The following is a 25,564-nucleotide window of genomic DNA, read 5'->3' as shown; positions in this document are numbered from 1 at the left end:
CTTACCACTTGCACTGGGTTGTCTCGAAGTAACAAATCCAGGGTGGTGGTGGTAAGGGGATTTTCCTAGTGGTGCTTGCTCACAGAGGAGAGCTTTTGGAGGTCGTGGCACATGTAATTTGACAGTAGTCACTAAAAGTGCTTCTAAGGAACCTGCTTAAACTATGGAGATAGATTACAATTTTTCAATTGTTCACCTGGAATATACAAAACCTAAATTACATTGTCCCTAATACTATTCTGTGGCTAAATTGGCTTTTGAATGCTCGATTAAGAGTGATTGGCTGTAAGTACTCCCTAATTTTAGTCAGACTGAAGTCCTGTGTCCATTTCTTTTTCCAGCTGGATTTCTGTAAAAAAACTTACACAGACACTTATACAAAATCTTTCCTAGTTTTTACTTGTGTTTTTAAAACAAAACCCTCATATGTTGCAGAATTGTGGAGGTTTTCTCATAAATATATCACTGTAATTTCCTAGCAATCAAGCCTGACATTTTATATAGAATTCCATAAACATTTATAACTTCACATGTATGTATATGTATAATTACTTATGCTTGTATGTGTGTGAGAAGAAGAATATGACACACTACATGGCCATGAGGATGTGCATGTGATGGAAGAAGATGAGGCAGTGGTCACAACCTTCTCTTGATTTTGCCAGATGACACACTACATGGCCATGAGGAGAGTTTGTGCATGGACCCTGGCTGCAGACGAGGGAGCAGCCTGGCATGTGCAAAGGAAGGAGAAGACCTGAGGCCCTCAGTGAGCTGATGAGGCAGTGGTCACAACCTTTCCTCTTTTATCTTTCTCTCATCTATTTTGAAATGGGTGAGAGAAGGAAGGTTTGATCTTCTAAACTGGAAAAAACAAGGACAAACAACAAAAACAGATACACCTAGAGGTTTTACTAGGGATAATTCATTTCTGCTTTCTTACCTGAGAAAAGTTGACAAAGTATATAAATGTTGAAGAGGGTTCTTTCTTCCTGTTTTAGGTCAGCATTTGACGAAACTCACACCTTCCCCCTTCTTTTGGATATATGCATATGTGTGTATATATGTTTACATATATATGTATGTGTGTGTGTATATATGCACACCCACATACACATATGGTAGAGATTGGGAAATGGCAATGATCTGAACATCCAGCAGTTTAAGACCTTGTGTCAGAGATGAGTCAAGACTTAACTGATTGGAAGGGGTGGGGCTTCATAGAAACTGCTCTGTCACTATGAGAAGCATTGTTTAGAAATGTTATTCATTTGTCTTTGACCTGCAATATAAATCACACACATATATAGATGTTTGTCTGTGTATAAATTGCATGCATGTGTACCTATGTGTCTGATGTGTGGGTAAATAAATGCACACACAGAAGAGAATATAGAATATGTGCATTTCGTCTCAGTTTTCCTCAGGATACTTCATTCCAAGGCGATTGAACAATCTTAGTAGCACTTGCTCCCCAGGGAAATTTGGTTATAAGGCAGCGCAACTCATATGATCTCACCCTGAACATTGTATAATATCTTCCAGATCCAAATTGTCTCCAGATCAACCCAGACCATGTTTGAAATACCAGATGTTTCTACCCTTCCCCTTCCTCCCCCCAATTCTCTTTCAAGTATCTGACATGCGATCCCTCTGCTCTGGATCAAGATGGTCACCTGAAATGTTGCCAGCATATCTGGTTTCTTGACACTATGATTATGGAGAAATTGATGCCATTTCCATTTCTAACTCTAAAATAAACAGAGGGAAGCAGGGGCTTGGAGACTCAGATCATGGAAATGTATGCTGAGTTTTGGAGCCTACAGTTATAGCTACTGAAAAAGTCTTATTCGTGATGAGTATTTCCGTATAACTACTATAGAGTGACTGTTATTCTTTTAGAGGACCTTGACGGGTATTCTCAAAGCCCAGCTATGATTTTTCCAAATATAGTCAATCCAGAGGACCTGTTTTTTTGGACAATGAAGAAGAAAAATTAACCTGGCATATCCTTCTATTGACAATGGCCAGAATGTGTTGCTAAAATTATATGAAGTAGACAGCTTCAGCACTTGTATACTTATGAAAGACATGTGTTTTGTAGGCACCAGTTGTTGATTCTGTAGGGAATGCCATCACCCATTGCTGGTGAAATAATGATGCAGGACAGAATTACACAGTGTCACTCCCAACTGGTGTTGCTTGTGTCCCATATGTACTTTACAGACTGAAGTCCAGATGACTGTGGCCTGTATGAACTGATCATACGCTGCCATTGTCTATTTACTGATCATTTTCTATTTACCAATTTAGACTTGACAGGTTGATGTGGCTAAGAGAAGATAAAGTTACCCAACATATGATTTGCAATCACAATTTCAGAATTAAAAAAAAAATGTTGAAGCCAATATGATTCAGTTCTTTCCTGATCCAGACAAAACCCAGAGGAGAAAAAATGATTTCAGAAATCCTTGAATATAGCTGGTGACACTGTGGGACCAGGTCACAGTTTTCTTGACTCCTCTTCAACAGTCTTTCTTCTTTTTCACAGTTCTCTGTTTTGTTAGTTCTCTAACATTTACAATAATACGGTTTTCATATTAACTGGTGAAGCTCTTACATCACTGTTAAATATAATCACACAAATCTTAATGTTCCCATGAGTCCAGGGATCTGGCTTTCATTGTCTAAGTGGCCAGTTTGCCTTACCTGACAAGGAGCTAACACTTAGGCCTCCTTTTCCTTGCTTCCATCCCATCCTACATAGCCCTATGCCCTGAGTATCATTAGATAACACCTTCCTAAAAATTCCTTACCGAGAGTTCTCAAGAACAAAGAACTAGGCAGAAACAAGCCTGTAAGACGTGGGTGTTCAAAAATAATGATCATCGCCAGGTGGTGGTGGTGCATACCTTTAATCCCAGGACTCAGGAGGCAGAGTCAGGAGGATCTCTGTGAGTTCAAGGCCAGCCTGGTCTACAAGAGCTCGTTCCAGAACAGCCTCCAAAGCTACACAGAGAAACCCTGCCTTGAAAAACAAAATAACAAAAACAAACAAACAAACAAAAGATCATCTCTTTTGTGAAAAGGACGACTCTGTCCACTTGGGGGTGGTCCCTTCTCTTTGCCCAGCAAAGGAAGGGAAGAAGTGTGGTGAGGATTCTGGGTGTTAGGTTTCAGGGAATCCTGATGATGGAGTAAAGGAGAGAGAGAGAGAGAGAGAGAGAGAGAGAGAGAGAGAGAGAAGGAGAGAGAGAGAAAGGAAGTATGTATGTTAGGAAAAAAGTTAATGTCAGTCTAGTTCATTTCCATCAATAGTATACTGCACGTAGCTCATATATCTCGTGAGTCCAAGTATCTCTTGTTTAACATGTCATTTGGGCAGCCATGTTGTTGAGATTTCATGAATGCAGTTTTTCTTTCATATCCAGATGGTACTGTCCTGCAGCAAGCATCTGGTCCTCTGGCTTTCACAATGCCCCCCTCCCCCATGTTCCCTGATCCATATTGCAGATCTATCATTGGACTTGGGTACCCCATAGTCAGTTGTTCGCTACATTGTGACCAGTTGTGGACTTCCATAACAGTTTCCATCTTGTACAAAAAGACACTTCTTTGATGAGGGGTGAGAGATACCATTGTCTGTGGGCATAAGGTTATCCATGTAGACTACAGTTAGATATTATACTCAGGAGGAAAGTGGCAGTATAGATAATTGTTTGGTTTACAGTACCAGGCATAAATCTCTAACCCCCAACAGGTCTAAGTCCAAGTAGATATGTTCATTACCCCTCAGATAAATGTACCACTATTGCACCGTCGTGGATTCTCACCAGGCTGGTCATTGCAAAATCTAGATTTATGGTAGGATAAGCCTGTTGATTGCTCCTCTCCCTTGGCAGCCTTCATAACACCTTTGGGTACTATGACAGCTAGTCCTCAGGGACGAGGCCTCCAGGTAAGTTCTAGAATGCATTGACACTTTGATCTGAGCAAATGCTGAAAACTTTTCATCTCCAATGAAATCATCTTAAAAAAAAAAAAAAGAGTAAACCTGTCAGTGGTGACAACATCTTTCAGGCCAACACTCAGAGGTGGAGGCAGGTGGATCTCTGTGAGGTTGAGGCCAGCCTGGTCTACAGAGCAAGTTCCAGGACAGCCAAGGCTACACAAAGAGACCCTCTCATGAAAAACAAAAATAGAGAAAAGAAGAAAGAAGAAATTGTACTTGGGTCCCTGGGGGGACAGAGAGTTGTTGTACATTGTGACCATGTGAGCCCCATCTTTTCTAGAATGTGGTAAGAGAAGAAGAATTTGTGAAGGTTTCGAGACAGAATCCACTTGACTAGGTGTTTCTTGACCCTCTTGACATTCCAATGCATCTTGTTTGTTAGGCTTTGAATATTTTTATATTAATGGCTACATGCTGTGTGATTGCTTTTTCCAGAGTCCAGGTCTTGGTTTATTGAATTTTTCAAATTTCTTAGAATTCAGATTCCTTTTTTTTTTTCTCCCCCTTAACAGATGGGCTTAGGTCTGAACAAGGATTTGGAGCCCCCTGTCTAAAATGCAAAGAGAACTGTGAAGTTCGAACTACACTTCTGGAGGTGAGCTCTTGAAACGGTAGTATGTTAGCGTTTTATCCTCTTGGACAGTGGACAGTGTGCTTGCTCTCTCTTCCTTGAGCAGCCGCTTAATGGCAGGTTCTCCATTCATATCATGAAGTGTGACAGTGGGTTGGACAATAACAACTGTACATAGAGTTGCTTGATTTATTTGCTTTCAGATTTCTTGCCCACCTCTTCCCAATACTGAACAATGTGGAATCCCCGAGGACTGCTGATTATCTTGTTACTCACAGTTAACTCCTAAAGGCTCGTGTCACCTTTGCAGGGGGCACCCAGTGTACATTTCCTGTCAAGCCCCACTTGTCAGGAAGTGGCTCTAAGTTGAATGGCATGCAGGGCGGTGGTGGTGCATGCCTTTAATCCCAGCACTCAGGAGGCAGAGGCAGGCGGATACCAGTGAGTTCCAGGCCAGCCTGGTCTACAAAATGAGTTCCAGGACAGCCAGAGATGTTACACAGAGAAACCCTGTCTCAAGAAAAAAATTAAAAAAAAAAAACTAAGTAAATAAAGAAATAAATAAAACCTTCTCTCAGGGGTAAATTTGTTAGGGAGAAACTTTCAGGATCTTGAAACTTTTGAAAGAAGTCACTTGTTGCCAAGTTTTAGATGATGTGCATGTATCTGAAGGACAGAAGTCATGGATCAAAACTGTTACTTCCAGTCGATCTTTTTTGTAGCCTGTAAATCTAAAAAAAAATGAAACCTGCTCTTTCAAAGAACATCAAAGTTCTTCTACAGGCCTCCTAGGAGTTCGAGTCTGCATAATGTTGTCAAGAAAACTAAAAATCAGTTCTAGGGTGGATAATGGTTGCCCTGTGGCAGGTTTTATTTATTTATTTTTTTAAAAATACTGAGGATTGAGCCCACAGCCTCATGTATGCAAGGCAAACCTTATTCCTCTGAGCTGTAGACCCAGTCCATTTTGAACTTCATTTAATGACTACTTCCATGCTTTATATTACCGTAGAACACTAGAATAAAAAAAAAAATCAGTATCCTTTATGGCTGCATGTATACAGTGTAAACTGAAGAGAGATATAATAAAATTTTGCATATTTGTCTCCTTTAAAGCTTGCATACTTAATAAGCCGTAGGTAATAGACAAAAATGTCCTAAAAAGTGATAGCAACAGAAACTTCAGTATTTCCAGAGATTCAGTTCTTTATTTTTGTTGCTTATTTTCAGAGAGCTTAGAATTTTCCATTGAGTTTGTAAATTCCAGAGTTTAATAGTGGTCATGCCTGTAGAGAAATACAAAACTAATATATTGAACAGAAAATAATTTGTCAGTATTAGAAGCTATCTCCTGGTATTTCTAAAAAGACAGAATCATACATGCTCTGGTCTCATCGTAAAACTCTGGTGTTTGCTTGGGTTCTAGTCATACACTTTTTCAGATTTCTTACAGTATTTAATACACATTAAATGTATTGTTTGAGGAAGAACAACAGGTGTTTGTTTTTCACTTCCTGTTTATTGAACCCATGGATGAGGAAGGAACCTAAAGACACCAGGGTGACCATTTCACCTTATTGCCATTGCTTTTCTTTGCGTCTACAGTTGACCTTGTAGCGGGGCACATCGCCCCCTGCTGGACACAGTGATTTCAAGCTTAAACTAATGCTTTCACTTAGGCAATCCCATAAACTGCTCATGGGATTTTTAAAGCTCATTCCCAAGAGATATTTCTGTTTATGTAAATCAGGTTCATTTTGAGTAACTAATTGCTCTGCATCACTTGCTCTTCTCTCCTGCAGATCACTATCATCTGATGATTTCAAATTGTTAAAATACTGGCCAGGCAAGAGCAAACCTTCATGGCACGAAAACCTGCTCTTTCTTTAGTTTTATCACTCAGGCTGCTTTGATAAACTGGCCAGAGTCTTAGAGTCCAAGCGTCATAAATATTCTAGGTTGGCCTGCAACCCAGCTGGTGCTTACATGGTTCCTCCAGATGATATTTCTTAGTAATGATGTCATCCTCATGGCGGGGGTCCAGGCACATTTCTCCAAAGGATTCCTCATCATTCCCCAACTTCCATAACTGGAAAACCAGATCAAATGACATTGACCTCTGGGTGCAGCTAGTTTTCAGTATTTTTTAGAAGTATTTTCGAAGTTTTATTTATTGATTTTATTTACTTACTTATTTTATGGGTATGGGTATTTTACCTGCATGAGTGTTTTCATACCACATGTGTGGCTGGTCCCTTCAAAAGCTAGAAGAGGTGTAAGATCTCTGGAACTGAGGTTCCAGACAAGCAGAAGCTGGCAACAAGACCTTTGCCCTCTGGAAAAGCAGCAATTGCTCTTAACCACTGAGCCATCCCTCCAGCCCCCTTTTGGTATACTCATAATAACATATTCTAGACCAGTGGCCCTAAGTGCAAACTAAGATGCCATCTGCAGACCAGAGTCATGGGGTCCCTTAATCACCTCCATCTTCATAGTCAACCTTGACATCTAGGATTCAGAGTCTGTACCCCTTTACCAGTGCAGGCACACCCCCTACCCCCACAGCCACAGACTGGTATGTTGACAATGGTTTCAGAGGTACTATTGTGGGCTTCTTAACTGCTTAAGAACCCTCTGTGCACCCAGAGAAGCTCGAACCCTCTTCTAGAAACAGATGGAAGCAGATGCAGAAATCCACAACTAACCAATGGGCCAAGCTCCTGGAGTACAATCAAAGTGAGGGCGGATCGATAGTATGAACAAAGGAGCCAAGACCATGATGGGGAAACCCACAGAAATCAGTTGACCCGAGCTAGTGAGAGATCACTGACTCAGGTCTGACAAATGGGGAACCTGCACAAGACCGAACTAGACTCCCTTAATATAGGTGACAATGGTGCGACTGGAACAATATATGAGGCCACTGGCAGTGGGTCCAAGATCTAACTCTAATGCACAAACTGACTTAGTAGAGCCCATTCTATGTGGAGAGTTACCATGCCCAGCCTAGATACAAGGATGTAGGGGTGGAGAGGTGCCTTGGTCCTGCCTCCACAAGATGATGGGACCCACTTGGTAGACTTCCTAGGGGAGGTTTTACATTCTCTGTGGAGCAGATGGGAGGAGGGGGGAGGTAGAGGGAGTGGGAGGAAAGGATGGAGGGGAACTGGGTTTAGAATATAAAAAAAGAAATAAAGAAAATGCTATGCAAAAATAAAAATAAGCAAAAGAAAAACCAAAAAAAAAAAAAAAAGAAGAAGAAGAAGAAAAGAAAAATCCCTCTGTACACTCTGGGCCTATTCCTCTATTCCTTTCATCACATTCTTTGGCTTTAGCCTTTGTTGGCAGGCCTCAGCATCTGGCCTCCACTTGTTTATCCAGCTCTTTCCACCTTCACTCTAAGCATCATGGACTCCCAACTACTTGTTCCATGTTATTTCCCCGGATTCTCTGAATTTCTTACCGCATATATCCATGCCTGGAAAGATACTACTTCCCGGCTCTAGAAACAGAAATTCTTAGATTATGCTCTACCTCTATTGCCACTGTATTTAACTAATAGCTCCAGCTGCTATAACAAAAGCAGATTCAGCGGAGTAAGTACAAATGTGTTTCTCCAGCCATTGTGAAAGCTGTAAAGTCTGCCAAGGGTCTGCTTTCTGAGTTCGTAGGCAGTCACTTTCTCATTATGCCCTCCCATGGCCAGTGTATGTGTGCATATGCACACACACACACACACACACACACACACACACACACACACACACACACAGGATAGAGGGTTAGCCATGTATTGTATACGGTTTCCAATCCCATCAGATTAGGATCCTTTCTGTATGACCTCATTGATCCTTAATCACCCCCTGGAAGCTTTAATTTTAACCGTACTTTTGTTGGCCAGTGGGAGTTCAGCATATGAATTGGAGGGCGTCGATGTGATCTGTGGCCCCTCCTTCCGGTGCTTCCACACATTCCTGAGTTAGAGATCGTTTCTCCTGAACACTGCAGAGTATTTAGCCTTCACTGTGCTTCACCCGTAAGCCTCTGGCTAGTCCTCCCTTGGCCTCCTTGCTGAGGATAAGGAGCCGACCCTATACAGTCAGCCTCTTGGCACAGCGGAGTGCCTCATATGGAGCATGGGTCCAGAGAGGTGAATGGAAGTTGAGAATGTGTCATGAACCGTTATAGGAAACTAAAAATAAATCTCTGTGCCTATAGAAATTTATAGGGTAACTTCCAGCTCTGCTTGTCAAGTGTCATTTAAATAGCAAAACTTGAGAAAATGTTATAATGACTTGCTTGTGCCAGTGAGTTTTTAATATATATATAATTATGAACCAATTCTATATGCCACATGTGTGATGGTTTTCTTTTATGTGTAATCGCTTGCTACAAACTGAGGGAGTAAAAACAGCACCTGTGAGTTAACTGGGCCTCTGTTCTCACATTTATGAGCTGGGGAGGGAGAACTGACAGCATAGCTGATTCTGTTCTTGGCATCTCAGAAGGCCAGTATCAAAAGTGTTGATGTGTGTGTGTGTGTGTGTGTGTGTGTGTGTGTGTGTGTGTGTGTGTGTTTAATCTCATTGCTCATTCCTGTTGTTTGTAGAATTGTATTTTCGTTGTTGTTGGACAACTGAGGTCCCTGTTTCCTTTTGCCTTTCACATGAGGTTGCTGTCATCTTTGGAAGCCACACACACACCTTGACTTCCAATCACTTCCAACTTCACATCAGCAGTGCTTAGAATCCTCCTATGCCCCTAATCTCTCTGACTTCTGTTTCCTTTCCTCTTTGAGGCCTTGAGTGATTAGAGTAGGTCTGCCTGGACACCTCTTCACCCATGTATCAAATAAAAAACATATTTATGGGACTAATACCAGGGGTGTAAGTCTTAGGGAAGCCTTAGATTCTGCTTATCATGGTGTTTTATGCCCTGATTCTTCTTCCTAGCATTCCTAACACCATTGTTTTATGTGGGAAAGCATGCTTTCCAGAGTAAATAAATGCCTTATCAATTTGATGGCTGACAGAGGAGGCAGAGCTGAACTTGAACCCAAGGCTTGGCAAAGTCCTCCTAAGCACAGTTCCAAGATTTTAAAACATTTATAGCCAATTTTTTCATGCTGAATATATGGGAAGATTATTACAACCATAATCACTTACATATCATGTAAGCAATAGAGTTACACTTTTGCCTTACTTGTGTTAAAGCAGTTACATTTTACAAAAGATGAAATTACTTCATTGTCGAATACATGTCGTAGAATTCCTAATTGATTTAAAGCTGGTAGAAAACTGAAGATTTCCCCACCATAAATGGAGTAGCCCTTAGGTTGAATTCTGTAACAGAGGCACACACTCCTGCCCATATATGTGTATCCCTGTTAGAAAAGGGCAGCTTCCAGCCCTTTAAATTACGGCTTGTGGCGGTGGCACAGCCTTGTCTTACATTACCAGAACAGCTGGCGGTGTGCCAGAGCGCTCCAGCTTCCACTACTTGCAATGAAAAAAATCATCGTTTTTATGAATTGTGATACAAAAACCATTGCTCTCTCAGAAACTGTAAATGTCTGTGTTTTGCTTTGTTAAGGCTTCAGAAATTCCATTCTCTCTTCCTTGGATTTAAGAAAAGAGTTTTTAAGTTATCCCATAAAAATTAAGTCTAGAGCCTGAGTTTGTTCTCTCTCTCTCTCTCTCTCTCTCTCTCTCTCTCTCTCTCTCTCTGTGTGTGTGTGTGTGTGTGTGTGTGTGTGTGTGTGTATTAGGTGCTAATTTTAAAAAATAACCTTTCATTTCAAACAATAGCCCTCCGCCAAACACAGACGTTAGAATTTCAAAGTCTAATTCTCTCTTTCTCTTTCTCTCTCTCTCTCTCTCTCTCTCTCTCTCTCTCTCTCTCTCTCAAGTAAAAGAAGACTTTTAAACTCAGCTTAATTCTGAATCCCACCAGCTGCTCCCCCACGTATCTGACTCTGTAGGGTAAATTGTAAGAATTATGAAATGATTTAAGAATAATTTTTAACTAGTGAAACAAAGATCTCCACAATATCGAGATCCTGGCACCTATGCAGGTTTTGTAGGTGGCTTGCTGGAGTGGTGGCTTATCCCTTGTGGATCTGTGGTCGGGAGGGCTGAGAGGATATGGTCACTCCAGCTGCTGCAGTGACGCCATCCACCTGCCCTTTCTGGGTCACATTTTACCAAGTGCTCAGTCCTAAGATGATCCCTTGGGGGCAGAAGTGCAGAAGAGCTGGACAGCAGTCCCAATTTAAAACTGTGTATTAATCAATAATGGGGTCTCTCCACTTAGGAAACTGGGCATCAGGATGATGCAACAATTTCTTACTTCTTTTCTTGTTCACCATAGCTGTCAGCATGTTGTTTAACGATTTGCTTGACAACAGTATAGTGTGTAGGTAAAGGGGTTGGTAGGAAAAAGAGGCTTCATTAAAAAATGAATCCTCCAAGGGATGACCAAGCCATGTGCTAAAACTACTGTAAAGGTAGCTCTTGTGTTCTTGGTCAGTGAGACTTTTTACTTGGTACTTTGATAGTAAATGTAACTGTACCTACAGTTTGCCAAAACTCTTGTTTACAAACCATCAAGTATCATTTCCCTTATTGGGTCTTTTGTTGGTCATTAAAAGAATCCCCAAATTCCTTATTTTATGGTACACATATTTACCATTGCAAACCTCCGTCACCGAATCCAAGGTCGGAGTCACCTTATATGTCTGTTCCTATAAGCAGTCACTTTGCTGATTGCTGGAGTTCCCGGCCTGATAAAGGTCTGTTTACTTGCCTTGAGAGTTAAAATCCCCCCCATTCCCTCTCTAGCAGTTATCATTGTAATCTTGACCCAAGCACCAGAACATAATTGCCTTGGGTAACTGCAGGCAAGTAAAGACCACACTGTAGAAGGGTCTGATCCTTTCCACTAGATGGGGGTATGAGGTAACCAGATGGAAGAAAGGAGCTTTTATAGCTGTAATAAAACACATTAAGTCTCCACAGATTTTTACCAAATAAAGTTTCCTGAGCAATATGTGTACAAGAAAAGCTATGTGTCCGTTCATGCCCCCCCTAACTGCCCCATCCTTTTCTCTCTCCTCTCTCTCTCCTCTCCTTCTCTTGTTCTCTTCTCTCCATGGCATACCTAGTGTTTCCAGGTTATGTGCTAGAAAGAATTTTAAGGAAACTGGAGACATGAGAACATATAATTATTTAAGAATTTGTTATTTGGCAAAGATATCTATTTGATGCTTAGTGCTTAGTTTTTCCTGGTGCTGGTATAAAGTGTTAATTTTAAAGCAGAAAACCTGTTAGAATCTTCTTTCTGCTAATGCTTTGTACCTTTATGTGACCAGACCTAGCATCAGGGCATAACTCCAGAATGCTTGCTTGCTTTCAGATGAATGCTCATTGCTTGTGTTTCATTGATTTTTCTTCTCACTGCGCTGAAGAGTACCTACAGGACAGTATGAATTCTACCTTCAAATCTTAAAATTAGTTTCCTGACTATAAAAGTTGCTCAATGTTTGGTGGATTGGGGTTAGGTGTTCTGGGTTTGTTTTTTTGTTTTTTTGTTTTTTGACAGTCATGCTATGATTTATTACAAAACCAAAACAGAAAGATGTTATTAAGAGAGTGGAAACCAGCTGTGATTCTCATCCCTACACCCCTTCCAAGCTCTCCACATCCCTCGTGGATGTCAGATGGTGAAGGGAAAGGGGCAGCATCCTGAGTCTCATGGCGAGATCCAAAAAGCAGTGGTGATCAAGAGAGACGTTGATGCTATCCCTAATGGAAAGTGGGCATTCACGTGATGTTTCCCCTCTCACTCTTTATTTTTATTCCTTGTGATTTAGAGTTATTTGGCCTTTCCCCACCATTTCCTGGATGGAATGCATCCCCCAGTAATTGACCTTTCATCCTTTCTGGTATGAGCATCTAAGATTTAATGTTTTGTTAGTGATCTGTGTAATCTAGCACACATTTAATGATCTAATGCTAATTTGTGGCTGTAGTGACCTCCAGTTCGATGTAAGGTCACACAATGCTTTTTGAAATGCTCAACTCCATTGCCCTGTATTTCTATCAGAGCTTAAACTTTAATACCACAGAATTCCCCTGCCCCTTTCCAATTCCTCTGTCACCTTTTCCAAGTTGGTCCTTTGCCACACACCTTCTGGTTCTCAGTCTCCCATGCCATGCTTTCCCCAGGAGGGGAAGGTGGTTGACAATTTTTACATTAAGTATTGCTCCCTGAGGGTTTGGTTTGGTTTGGTTTTACCAGAATAGTTAACACTTTTTGTTGTGTCTTGCAGTCTGCTTGTTAACGTTATTCCATATCACAGGCAATCCAAATACCACAATAGTTTAGTTTTGAAGACAGTCTGCCTTTCAAATTTTCTGACCCCCCTATTTCAAATATATTTCTCTTTTATATTTTAATTCTTGATGAATTCTACATTCATCTTACCATCTTTTTTATTACCAAAATCTGTTTGTTTGTTTGTTTGTTTGTTTGTTTGAGTGTATATCACTAAGCCTAAATCAACCACAAAGCTTAGTTAGATTTGCTTGTAAGAAGATCTGAAACCTCTCTGTTTGGGCTCTACTGCTTAACGCCCGACTTCCAGCTGTAGCATATCTAACCGGGACTGCTGCAAAGACCACCAAACTCGTGAATTACATTAAAAGTAGCCACAGTACTGATGTTATTAAAAACCACACTGATAACTCAATGCACAATTAACATGCAGACCTCAAGTATGTTTTATCCTTAATCCAGTCTCTGCATGGTAAGTTGTGTGATATTTGAAAGAGTAGATGTGTTCGTGTTACTAGTTTTCTGTGATTCAGTGACATATAAGTGCTATTGTAATGAAAGTCCAACTCTGCATGGCATGCCTGCAGGTATCTTGCTCTCCAGCCTCATCAGTTTCTCACTTACTCACAACCAGCCTTATCTGGTATGGGACCTAAGTGAATATCTCTTTCCCAACTTAGGACCACTGCAAATACTTCTCTTTCTATTGGTGTGTTGGGAGCCATTTCTTTTCCTTTCCCCAACCACAAATACACACTCGCACACCCCCACACTTATGGTTTATGCAGCTTTCAGGTCTAAACTTAAACATCACTTTCTTTTGGAGTCCTTACCAGGTTGAAGTAAAAATTCTACTGTCATGGTAGCCTGTTTTTCCATTCCTGGCGTGAATGCAATTAAAATATGTCTATGTGTGTCTGTCTAATCGTCTCATCAGGAAGTAGATTTTAGAAGGTCAAGCCAGGCAGTTGTGGCACACGCCTTTAATTCCAGCACTGGGGAGGCAGAGGCAGATGGATCCCTATCAGTTCAAGACCAGCCTGGTCTACAGAGTGAGTTACAGGACAACCAGGGCAACAGAGGACAACAGAGAAACCCTGTCTTTACAAAACAAAAAAAAACAAAAAACAAGACAAAAACAAACAAACCAAAGGCTAAATCTGTGGTTTTCATTGGGTCCTGGTCTCAAGCATGTGCTTGACACAAGGACACACATGTAGGTTGCATAAGTGAATATCTGATGGAACTTAGAGAGATTGGTGGAACAAGGCTCTAACAGATATCCTGAGGGCAGAGGATCATTGATTCATTTGTCTTATTTTGAAGTCATGGTGTCGATATGTAGCCCTGGCTGGCCAGAAACAATACTAGGCCATTTTTCTCTTATACACAATAGAATACAGGACAGGGAATGGACAAGTGTTTGAAGAGATAAAAGGAAGGAATGGGGAAAGAAAATAAAAACAGAAAGGAAGGGGAAAGGAATAGAGAGGGAAGAGAACTGAAACTGGAACAGGAAAGGAAACTGAGAAAGGCTATCCTAAATGTAAGATTATGGTCTTTTATGGGGTAAAGGATATGAATGTCCTACTCACGCAAGGAGAAAGACAATGGAATCTTAACATGTAATGAATAGAATGTGGGATCTCTCTCTCTCTCTCTTTCTCTCTCTTTCTCTCTCTCTCTCACTGTTATCTGCATTTATTTTTCCTGTGTTATGATTTTTTGTTTCCTCAGTTCCTTCTGGGATATCTTTCTCTTCTGTCCACTTGTTCCTTGTCTGTGAGGATCATCTCAGTGTGGCTGGGGAGCTCATGTGTGGGTTAATCTGGCCACGAGCTCTGTAAATTCACTGGGGCATCTTAGGTGCTTTGTTCACTGGTTATGTTCAATGATTACAGAATCTACATTTAAACCCCTATGTTTGGCATCGTTCTCTGCATTTTGCACTCTTTTTTGGTGACCGACTCTGTGTCCAGTCCCACTGCTTGGCCTGGGCACACCTAGCAACTCCATCATATACCTCTGGAATGGCACATATTGCTTCCGTGAGACAACATCTTTCAGATACTTGGTGGCTTTTCAGATGTTCATACTCTTCAGTATGGGTGGTTTCAAGGGTGTTCTTAATATGAACATCAGATACTTTCAGATACTTGGTGGCTTTTCAGATGTTCATACTCTTCATAGCCTGGGTAGTTTCAAGGGTGTTCTTAATATGAACATCAAGATTTGAACCTCTTGATTTGTATGGTTTTTAGGGTCTTGGGGGTCAAGAGAGTATCAAACCATCTTCACAGGTCATCTCAGGCCACTTACAGGGCGAGGGACGGAATGTGGAATCTCTTGCTGTAATAGTTTGGACAGCTTTATGTATGGTGAGGTAGTAAGGTGTAAGAAACTAACACCACATGGGTGATCCTCAGACTGGCCATTTTGAGCATGAGATTTCTATTTATAACCTAATTTTTCAAAGTCTTACAAAGTAAGGGTGTGCTTCCACGTGTCTTTCTTTCTTAAGTTTATGAGTACTCATCTCTCCCCATGAAAGAAAGTACTTGCTTTTTTATAGTATTCTGTATAGTACCTTTTAAAGTATTTTTAGGAACCATATAGGACTGCACATGCTTAGTTATCACTAATTAGGTGTAGCTGGTCATTTTGTGCTTTCCTCCCAATTATAGAAAAATATGCCGTAACTGTAAATGTGGGCAAGAAGAACATGATGTCCTCTTGAGTACTGAGGAGGATCGTAAAGTGGGGAGACTCTTTGAAGACACCAAGTACACCACCCTGATTGCCAAGCTGAAGTCAGATGGGATTCCCATGTATAAACGCAATGTCATGATACTGACCAATCCAGTTGCGGCCAAGAAGAATGTCTCCATCAACACTGTTACCTATGAGTGGGCTCCCCCGGTCCAGAACCAGGCATTGGTAAGTACTGGGGGCGGGCAGGGAGGGGAGGAGGCTTTTTGTTGTTATTGTTGTTACTAGACTGTTTATTTAGGGCAGTTTCTTTTGTAACACAATCCACCATCACACATCTGTTGTTTTTCTTGAGTTCCCATTATACTGACTTTAGGTTCCTATTACTATGTTTTAAAATATGTGCCTAGATGACTCATAGACTTGTTTGATTACCTAATTTACCTTATTTTTAAAGCAATTTTTTCTAACAATTTTAGTAATTATGTGAAAACTAGAAAAAAAATTGGGTGCTTTATATCAGTCTTCCCAATTTTCTGGTGTACTCTGAAGACTTTTTCTAAGATGAGAAAGAGTAAATAGAATTTCTGACTTTATTTAGAACTGGACAAAAATGATCCAACATTATATTTCTTTTACTATAAAAGGCAAAAAATGTGATTTTGCACGCCTTCCATTATTATGACAACTAGATGAAGCATTGGAGCGTCAGTTAGGTCTTTATAGTAAATCTACAAATGATGTTTGTATTTGAAGAAGCCTCTGATCCACACGTACTCATAATGATCTACCCCAAATCTTCCCTATGGCCACAAATCTGTTGATTTAGCACAACTGAATAGTAGTCAATCTAAATATTCTTAAAAACTGGAGATAGGGGGTTAATTTCCTGGAGAAAACGTGTTCATTATTTTCATAGAAACCTGTTTTTTTATGCTTTACTATCTCTCGATGTTTATGGTAAAAGGATGAGACTCCCTTCTTCTTGAGTCAACTTGTTTCTGGAGTGTGCTATAAAAGGTTGAATAATCGCATTTAACACTGGTCTCCCCGTGCTCCAGGCCCGGCAGTACATGCAAATGCTGCCTAAGGAGAAGCAGCCAGTGGCCGGCTCGGAGGGGGCACAGTACCGGAAGAAGCAGCTGGCCAAGCAGCTGCCTGCACATGACCAGGACCCTTCTAAGTGCCATGAGTTGTCACCCAAAGAGGTGAAGGAGATGGAGCAGTTTGTGAAGAAGTACAAGAGTGAGGCTCTGGGAGTGGGTGACGTGAAGCTTCCCTTGGAGATGAATGCTCAGGGTGACAAGGTGTACAGCCCTGCTGGGGATAGAAATACCTCGACAGCTGTGGCTGACCAGCCCAAGAAGACCCATTATGTGAGTAGTCATGGCACACTGTTGGCCTGTGTTGTGCTTGTATAGCGTTTCCTTTCTTAGAACTTTTTTTTTTGTGGGGAGGGATACATTCTTCTGTTTCTAACAGGAGTAGGCGAGGGAAAGAAAATGAGTGAGAATTCAGTTTAGATGTACTTCAGAGAGTTATTCTGTTTGGGATGTCTATTGGAAGCCAAATTTTCTGATAATTATGAAGAATAATTTAAGTTTATGTGCTCACAGTAGTTGACACTAGCTTTTGCTCTCTTACTTGAATATAACATACCCATCTACCATCTGTCATTAAAAATCTTTGAATGCTTTATTTAGTTATTTTTATGTGTATGAATGATTTTGGCCTTCGCATATGTGTGTGTACTACATGCCCACAATGCCCATGGAGACCAGAAGAGGTTGTGGGATGCCCAGTGGCTGGAGATACAGATAATTGTGACTTACCATGTGTGCGCATGCTGGGAATTGAAGCCAGGTTCTCTGGTAGATCAGTCTGGTGCTCTTAGCTGCTGAGCCATCTCTGTAGCCCCAGCATCTGTTTATAATTTGTGTTAATTAACCAATTAATGGATGAAGATTTTGTTCCTGTATCGTTTGACTCAGTTTGTCCTTTGACAATTTCACACACATATATAACACATTCTGGTCGCTCCCATCCCTCTCATCTTCCTCCCATTTCCTGTTAAGCTCCCATGTCCCTTTCTTAGGTTCATGTATTTCTGTTTTGTGATCCACTGAGTTTAACCAAGGCCATGGGATTGGAACTATGCATTGGAGCCTATGGGCTTACCAGTGGGTGCCCATTCCCAGAATCCATCAGTAACAATAGTTCATTCAGTAAAGGAGGGACATGGCCCCTGTGAGCCCTCCCCAATGCATGATTGACTGTTGACTGGCCCAGTCTTGTGCAGGCCTAGAGCAGACTGCCTCTGATACCTGATTGCTATGGCAGAGTCATGCCCAGAAGACAACATTCCACAGCCCTTCTCTCTATATCTTCCAGTTCTTAATAGTCTTTCTACCCTCCTTCCAAGTGCTGGGCTGAACACTCATCATCACATATCCTCAGCTGCCTGAGCAGCCCGAGTCTCTGCATTCATCCCGATTAAGGCTGAGGATAGCCTTTGTTTATGATCATAAACATGAACATTTAGAAGGCAGTTTGTGGCTCTGCCAACACAGCTGAACAACAGTAGTAAGTTCTTCCCTAAGGCCTCCTGAGCCCTGGGTTTTGACTGGGTTTCTAGTAACAAGTACGAATTTCCCTCTTATAGAGCAGGCCTCAAATCCAATCAGAGAGCTTATCTTTACACAGAAATAAGAATAAATTATGCTTAGGTTAATCTAGTTTTGCTTGTGAGACCATACCTAAGATTCAGACTTGATGTATGCAGTGTATTGACAAGGAGTTTTAAAAGTCTCTGTCAGAGAGATTTTTGTTTGTTTGTTTTGTAATGACTTGAAGGTACAGGAGAATCACGATACAGATGAACAAAGCATCAGGCCTGAGCTGACTGTAAAGTATTTCTTAGAGATACAATTAGCACATCTATTAATACAGTTTAATCCTAAAAAAAAAAAAAAAAAAAAAAAAAAAAAAAAAAAAAGTTTACTAACAGCTCTCAGATAATCGTGTCTGAGGGAATTGACATAAAATTGAGGTGAAAAATACTATTTTCCCTATGAGTGACTTCCTTGCAGGAAACAGTGCTGTGTGGTACATAGGACAAAACAAGTTGGTCAGGATAGAAAGAAGCTGAGCAATTCTATCCCATGGACATGACCGTTCTTTATTGTCATTTCCGTAGAAATGGCATCTCTTGAAGCTGTCGCTGGGTCAGCCCTGAAGCAGGGTGCGCTATGCGGGTTTGCTGGGTTAGCCCTGATGCAGGGTGCGCTATGCCCGTGCTCTGACGATCGTGTTTGGGTTCTTTGTCCTAGTCCTGTTACTGCTGCAGAGACATCATGAAGGAAGGAGACCCAGCTGTCTATGCTGAAAGGGCTGGCTACGACAAACTCTGGCACCCAGCCTGTTTCATCTGCAGCACCTGTGGTGAACTCCTGGTCGACATGATTTACTTCTGGAAGAATGGGAAGCTGTACTGTGGCAGACATTACTGTGACAGCGAGAAGCCCCGCTGTGCTGGGTGTGATGAGGTAAGTTCTCCAGGGCCATCCGCTTGCAGCCTCACCCTTGGCCCCACATGGTTCAGTCATCCAGGCCACAACAGGCATTAACCAAGCACACTAATCATGCAGGAAACTTGGTTATTTTTGACTTTGGGCATCCTGAGTACACTAATGACAGACTATCAGAAACAAAAGATGAATCGATTTCGATAATAAAACCAAACCTAATGTTACCATTTTCAATTGTTGAGCCCCAAGAAGGCATTTGTTCTTGTCGACTTAAATGCCTGTCTGAAGAACCCAAGTTCATGTCACTGTGGCATGAAGAAAAAAATAGGCCTAATGGATTTTCTTTTCTCCTCTGGCCAGCTGATATTCAGCAATGAGTATACCCAAGCCGAAAACCAGAACTGGCACCTGAAACACTTCTGCTGCTTTGACTGTGACAACATCTTGGCAGGAGAAATATACGTGATGGTCAATGACAAGCCTGTGTGCAAGCCCTGCTATGTGAAGAACCATGCTGTGGTAAGAAGCACAGGGACACATTTGCCTCAGCCCGTTAGGGGCTTCAGTTTCTGCGTCTTCCTTAGACCTCCTAGAAGTGGGAAGTCGAGAGCCAACCTAGTAGAGAGAGAGCGCGTGTGTTTTCTTCATAGGCGATTTAAAACCAGCCAGTTCAAGAGCCGTAAATGCACTGGCTGCCTGGGCATGTGCCATGTAGATTGTATATGATGCTTGCCAATAAATTCCTAACTTAAAAATACCCTTAATAGAAATGAATTTATTCTTACTACCACAGATCAGATTCCATTTAAAATGGTTTCTGGGGCTTTAGAGTTGGCTCAACAATTAAGACAGTTAAGCAATTAAGAGCTTGTTGCCCTTCCAGAGGACTGAGGTTTGACTCTGAGCACCCACATGGCAGCTCACAGTTGTCTGTTCCTCCAGTCCCAGGGGTTCTGATATCCTCTTGGGCCTCTTCAGACACTAGGCACACACATGGTACACAGACATATATTTCAGGCAAAACACTAATGCACGTAAAATACTAAAATGAATACATTGGAAAAAATTTAAAAAATGGTTTCTGTGTACATTACTAACTTACCCACTTGTTTAGCTTCCTGGAAATGATTCAGTGACTGTTTCTTAAACTCTCATGGAGTTGATCTAGTACAACAAAAATTGGCCTGTAGTTTTAGATTTATTGTGTGAACCATTCAGGTGCTTGATGTGGGAATGTATTTTTTTATTGCATCCATCGTGTTACACAGAGCTGTTGCTTCATGCTAGCCAAGAGATAGTAATGTAGATACAGGGTGAAAAGATGACCATATATAGTCAGGCTCGTAAGCCAGGAGTATCAGAACGATAGGCTCCTACTATTTTTTATTTTATTTTTTTTTAAGTTTTAGGTCCCCCTAAGCTAGTACATAGGGGAAACTCCTGGGTAAAGGAAACGTGTGCCTATGCAGTTTTAAAAGTACGGTTCTTTGACAAAAAGGCAAGTTTTGATGTCTACCCATCTTCAGTCTTGACTCATTACCTCAGGCATTTTCTCTCCACATTGCCCTGTCAGTCCACCTCAGATCCTGAAGACAGCACTAATTCAGACTTCCTTGTTTGTAAATTTAGTTAGTGTCATCACAAATCATCCACTGCTTCCCATAGTCATCTTGTGTAAAAGCCATCTTCGTGACAATGACAGATGATATTACCCAAATGCAGGCGTGACCCCAGGCCTTTGTTTAATGCACCCACCCTTCTTGACTTGCCCTCTGCTTGTTGTAGTTATCTAACCCAAATTATACATTCCCAAGGCGTGTAACTTCCTGCTTTAGTTCTTACATCCATTGCCTTTTGCTCATTCTCACCTATTACTTGTTTTATATACACACCTACGGGTTTCCCCAGACTCATTTTTTTTGACATATTAACCAGTTTATTATAGGGAGACTAAGAGAGAAGAGAAACAGGGTAAATGGCTGACCACCATGGCCAGTTGAAATAGAGAGAGTGTGCAGGCATAGGTGGGAGAAGAGAAGAGCAGAGAGAAGAGCAGAGAGAGAGAGAGTAAATGGGCAGGGGTCTGTATTTTAAAGGGGTCCTCTGCACCTGCATGCACACTTAGTTCCCATAGAACCCTGGGCTGACCAGGTACTGCCTGTTTTGCCAGGTAACAAGGGCAGGCCAGCATAATGCCTGAATCTTTCAATCCCACCTTTACTTATTATTAAAAAAAAAAAAAAGTGGGGTGTTAGACATGGCAGAATAAGGAATAAGGGCATCAAATTCTCAAGACTGCTTCCTGCTGACATGGGGGCCTTGACCATCTTTGGGGGACCTGAGAAGGTTGAGGTGCTGCCACGTCCTGGGGTAGCTGGTTGTTTCATCGCAGTCCAGGCTGTATGGAACTCCCTGGCGCCTCTTAGACCTGGCAAGATGTTGGCAGAGCAGAGGACAAGGTTAAGTTTAGAAAAAATTTTTTTCTTAGGTCCTGTCACTTGAGGGGAAGATTGTAAGATGAGGGAGGGCTTCCCGAGGAGTCCCAACATGAGGGAAGGGAGTCCTGGAGCCAGGGAAAGATTGAATAACTGGAGTGAATCTGACCTGCTTGTTTGGATCCAATTCAACTCCCTGGAACTTACAAGAATCCTTAGAGTTTGTGGAAATATAAGAATTAGACACATTAGCAGTATATTTTGTTAGAAGCAACTTGGCTGAAAGCATTAATATTTGTCCTAGAAAAATATCTGTCAATTTTAAAATGTTAATGCTTTCACCCCAGACTCATTTTTCACAACACCTTTTCTGGTTCCCTACTCCACCTCTTTCCCTCTGACTAGCCTCTTTATGTTCCTGTGTGCACGTCCGTGTGTGTGTGTGTGTGTGTGTGTGTGTGTGTGTGTGTGTGTAGCAGCTGGAAAGTAGAGCATGCCTTTTTATCTCTTTATCTTCAGTATCTTCATTTGGGAAATACTGGTACACCTAACTTGTTTTTCTCTTCTCATTTGTTCGAGGCTAACCCTGGACTTTCCTTTTCTTAGAACATGTTATTAAATAACTATATGTATTAATACATTATATAACCTAAAATGTTGGTAGCTTTCTGTACAGAAGAATGATATCATAATATGCAGTTTTTGTAGGATGTGTGATCTTTTTTGTTTTTTTAAGAATTAAATATAAATACATGAGGGCAAGCATTGTTTTCTCTGTTCCCAACTGTTGAGCAACAACACAGATACCCATAATTATGTGCTTAGTCAAGGTTTAAGCAGATGAAACTGCTCCCTCCTGTTGAAACCTCTTCTCCATATTATTGTGTCTAATCACAATAATAAATATAATAGTTAATATGCTTGAAAAAGAAACAGTTTTGAAATAGAATCATTTAATTTTGTAATACCCCATTGTTTCTTTTAGAAGAGTTACTTTGTCAGTAAAGTAAACCATTAGCTTTGCCTAATATTAAAACAAGGTATCTTTATCTCATCCCCACAGGAAATGTGGTTAAGCGCCCAGCATACTACATGATGCAAATCTTTGGAGATCACTTCACTCAGTGCTAATTTGTATAGATACTTTAATATTTTTAAAAAAGTGACAGAGAAAATTTATTTTTTAGACCTGTAGAAATGTCCTCAGTCTAAACAGGGATTTCTGAGCTAAACGTTAACTAGGAGGAGGCATGAGATGGCCAGAAACCTCTATGTGTTGGAATCCCAGGACTCAGATCTGGGAGTTCACCGGGCCCACCTGCCAGAGAGCCTATACAACAAATAGAATTAGCTACTGCACATCTTGTGTTCATATAAAAGCAGCAGAACAGATTGGGGAAATAGCTCTTTGAGCTGTGTGAGGTTTATGAACACAGGAACTGCACTGCCAGGCACACTTCGATAACGGGCATCCCCCCCCCAAGGGTCCTGGCTGCACATGTATGTAGCTTTGAACTTTTCAAATACGTTTCCTGATACAATATAGTAGTTTGCTCTCTTTATATATATATATGTTCAGCTAGAATACTCATGTGCTGTGTGTATGTATTCATGTGTTTGCCTCATTTGTATATCTGAGTATGACATACATAGGGCACTGAATGATGGCCTGGGAATAGAGTACAGTTAGTACAGGACTTGCACAGTGTATAGGAAGCCCTGGGTCTGATCCCCAGAACCGTATAGATCAGGCATGATGGCGCCGACCCATCGTCACAGCACTTGGGAGATGGAGGGAGAAGTGACGGGAATTTGGGGCCAGCCTGAAACCTTGTGCATAAAACACAAGCTGAGTGGTGCAGGGGGTGAAAGTGTTGAAGTGCATGGCATAGATGACTGATCTTCTGGCAGAATGGAAGCTAAAGTAACTCGAAGTTATGCTGATGGCGGGAACTCATTATTCTCAAATATTGTCAGTAGTTTTAATTGAATCCCTAACTACTTTGAAAATGACTTTAATTTACTGCTGTCTAGAAATTAGTGGCATTAATAATCCGTGTCGTAGCTATGACATGTCCGTGTGCCATAGGTATGAAATTACCACTTCAGAGCTTCAGTGGGTGAGGGAAAATAGTGTTATAAACTTCCTTTTAATGACTTTTATAAAATCCAATAAAATGAACAGGAGCCAAATGCAGTGCTTCTGGATTTCCTGTCACAACGCCCCATTTATGTCACCATAGGGCCATCTTAGGAGCATCTTCCACCCGTTTGCCCTTTACCTGCTGTTTCTCACCTTGCTCGGCATATATCCATCCCTGCTGGCTGAAATAGTGCATGAAGATGTCACTGTCACCTGTGTAATTTTTTAATATCATTTTCAAACTTAACATCTGAAGACTCAGGTTCAGCTTGCCCTCAGGTGCCGGTATGGCTGACACGGTCGCTCTCTAACCCTCTTCTACTTACTGTTTTCCCGAACAGGTGTGTCAAGGATGCCACAATGCCATCGACCCGGAAGTGCAGAGAGTGACCTACAACAACTTCAGCTGGCATGCATCCACAGAGTGCTTCCTGTGCTCCTGCTGTAGCAAGTGTCTTATCGGGCAGAGGTTCATGCCTGTAGAAGGGATGGTCTTTTGTTCCGTGGAATGCAAGAAGATGATGTCTTAGGAGGGAAGCACTGAGCAGGATTGAGCCATAGCTATCCATAGTGGCCTGCATTTCATGAGAGAATGCAATTTGAAAAAATAATAAAAGGAAAAAAAAACTATGTAGCAAACCAGAAGATTTTGTCCAAGATTTTTCTTTGTTTTAACCTTATGGATTTTTGTCCACTGTAATTTTAAATTACTGCTTTAAGCCTATGATTTAAAAAAAAAAAGTAAAGAATTGTAGTTTTCCTTTCCACACATGAAATCTTTGAGTCCGGAAGCTTGAATTTAATCGATCTTTATAATGGAAGACCCCCTAGTGCCAAATAATATGTATCACTTAAAAGTTAGTGTCCTGGGAAAGATGAACATGTTGGCTCCTGTGCTTTGATTCATATGGAAAATGGAAAAGACATTAGATGATGGTTCCTGGTGTGACACTCTGCACTTAGCCTGTCTCGTGAACCGTGACCAGGCTCAGTGAGTTCCTTGTGGCAGATGCCCGTGGTGGTGCATGGTGGGTGTTCCAGTGCCTAAGCCTTTGCAACTCCTTCTTGAGGCAAAGGAGACTTCTTCTTATTGCATTTCTTTGTATTTACTTGACCTCTCAGTGTTCTCTTTTTTCCTCTAGTAACCTCCATTTAAGGCCTTGAATGTTTTATATGTATGTGGCAGAACAATATGCAAACTTTGCTCTTAGAGATTTTTGTTTTTTGTCTAGAACATAAAACCAGACTATTCATTTAGTTCTCTTTGAAATCCAAAGAATATGCATAGATTTTATACCCAGGGAATTATAGCTTGTGCTGACGTCACTTGCCTGCCGTGCCGTACTTGTTTGCATGATTTTTACTCTTATCTGATGGAAACTCTCTCTCGCTACCTCTGAGCTTGCTGTAGACACGGACTGTCTTCTTGCCTGTACACTCCCATCATGGGGTATTTTTTAATGTTTTCCCCTTGTATGCTTTTATACATAACTATGCACTATAAATATTAAATGGAATGTCTATTATATATGTTATCCAAAATAAAGTCTCTTTCATTTTAATAATTGTCTTTTTTCCACATCCTTTTTGCAGTTAAGTATCTAGTACAGCAGGGGGCGATGTCTCCAAGGGTAAAAATAACCCTGACAAAAATAAAGGCCACTTCTGACAGGACAGAACAGACATGGGTTTCTCAGTGCAGAAAAAGAGTGAGTTTCAGGAAGCCTTAAATCAGGACTTGTGTATAATCATAATCCTTGCGTCATGCAGAAGATTTTTGTTTTTTGTTTTGTTTTTCCTAAAGGTGTCATTATTTTAGTTAAACTTTAGAAA

At 41.1% G+C, this 25,564-nt stretch overlaps 1 protein-coding gene across 1 annotated transcript in view; it reads left to right on the top strand.

The window, feature by feature from the left end:
* Positions 1-25,293, top strand: part of Tes (testin LIM domain protein) — a 28,345-nt gene extending 3,052 nt beyond the window's left edge. Inside the window, 7 exon segments of the mRNA XM_035451398.1 lie at positions 4,525-4,585; positions 4,587-4,607; positions 15,602-15,854; positions 16,688-17,002; positions 18,956-19,171; positions 19,514-19,672; positions 24,073-25,293. Coding sequence (XP_035307289.1) covers positions 4,525-4,585; positions 4,587-4,607; positions 15,602-15,854; positions 16,688-17,002; positions 18,956-19,171; positions 19,514-19,672; positions 24,073-24,261 — 1,214 coding nt within the window. The 3' untranslated portion in view covers positions 24,262-25,293.
* The last annotated feature ends 271 nt before the right edge of the window (positions 25,294-25,564 follow it).

This window comes from Cricetulus griseus, assembly GCF_003668045.3.
Source record: "Cricetulus griseus strain 17A/GY chromosome 1 unlocalized genomic scaffold, alternate assembly CriGri-PICRH-1.0 chr1_0, whole genome shotgun sequence".
Taxonomy (NCBI): domain Eukaryota; kingdom Metazoa; phylum Chordata; class Mammalia; order Rodentia; family Cricetidae; genus Cricetulus; species Cricetulus griseus.
The sequence above is the reverse complement of the archived record's forward strand: the minus strand, read 5'-3'. Positions and strand labels throughout refer to the sequence as shown.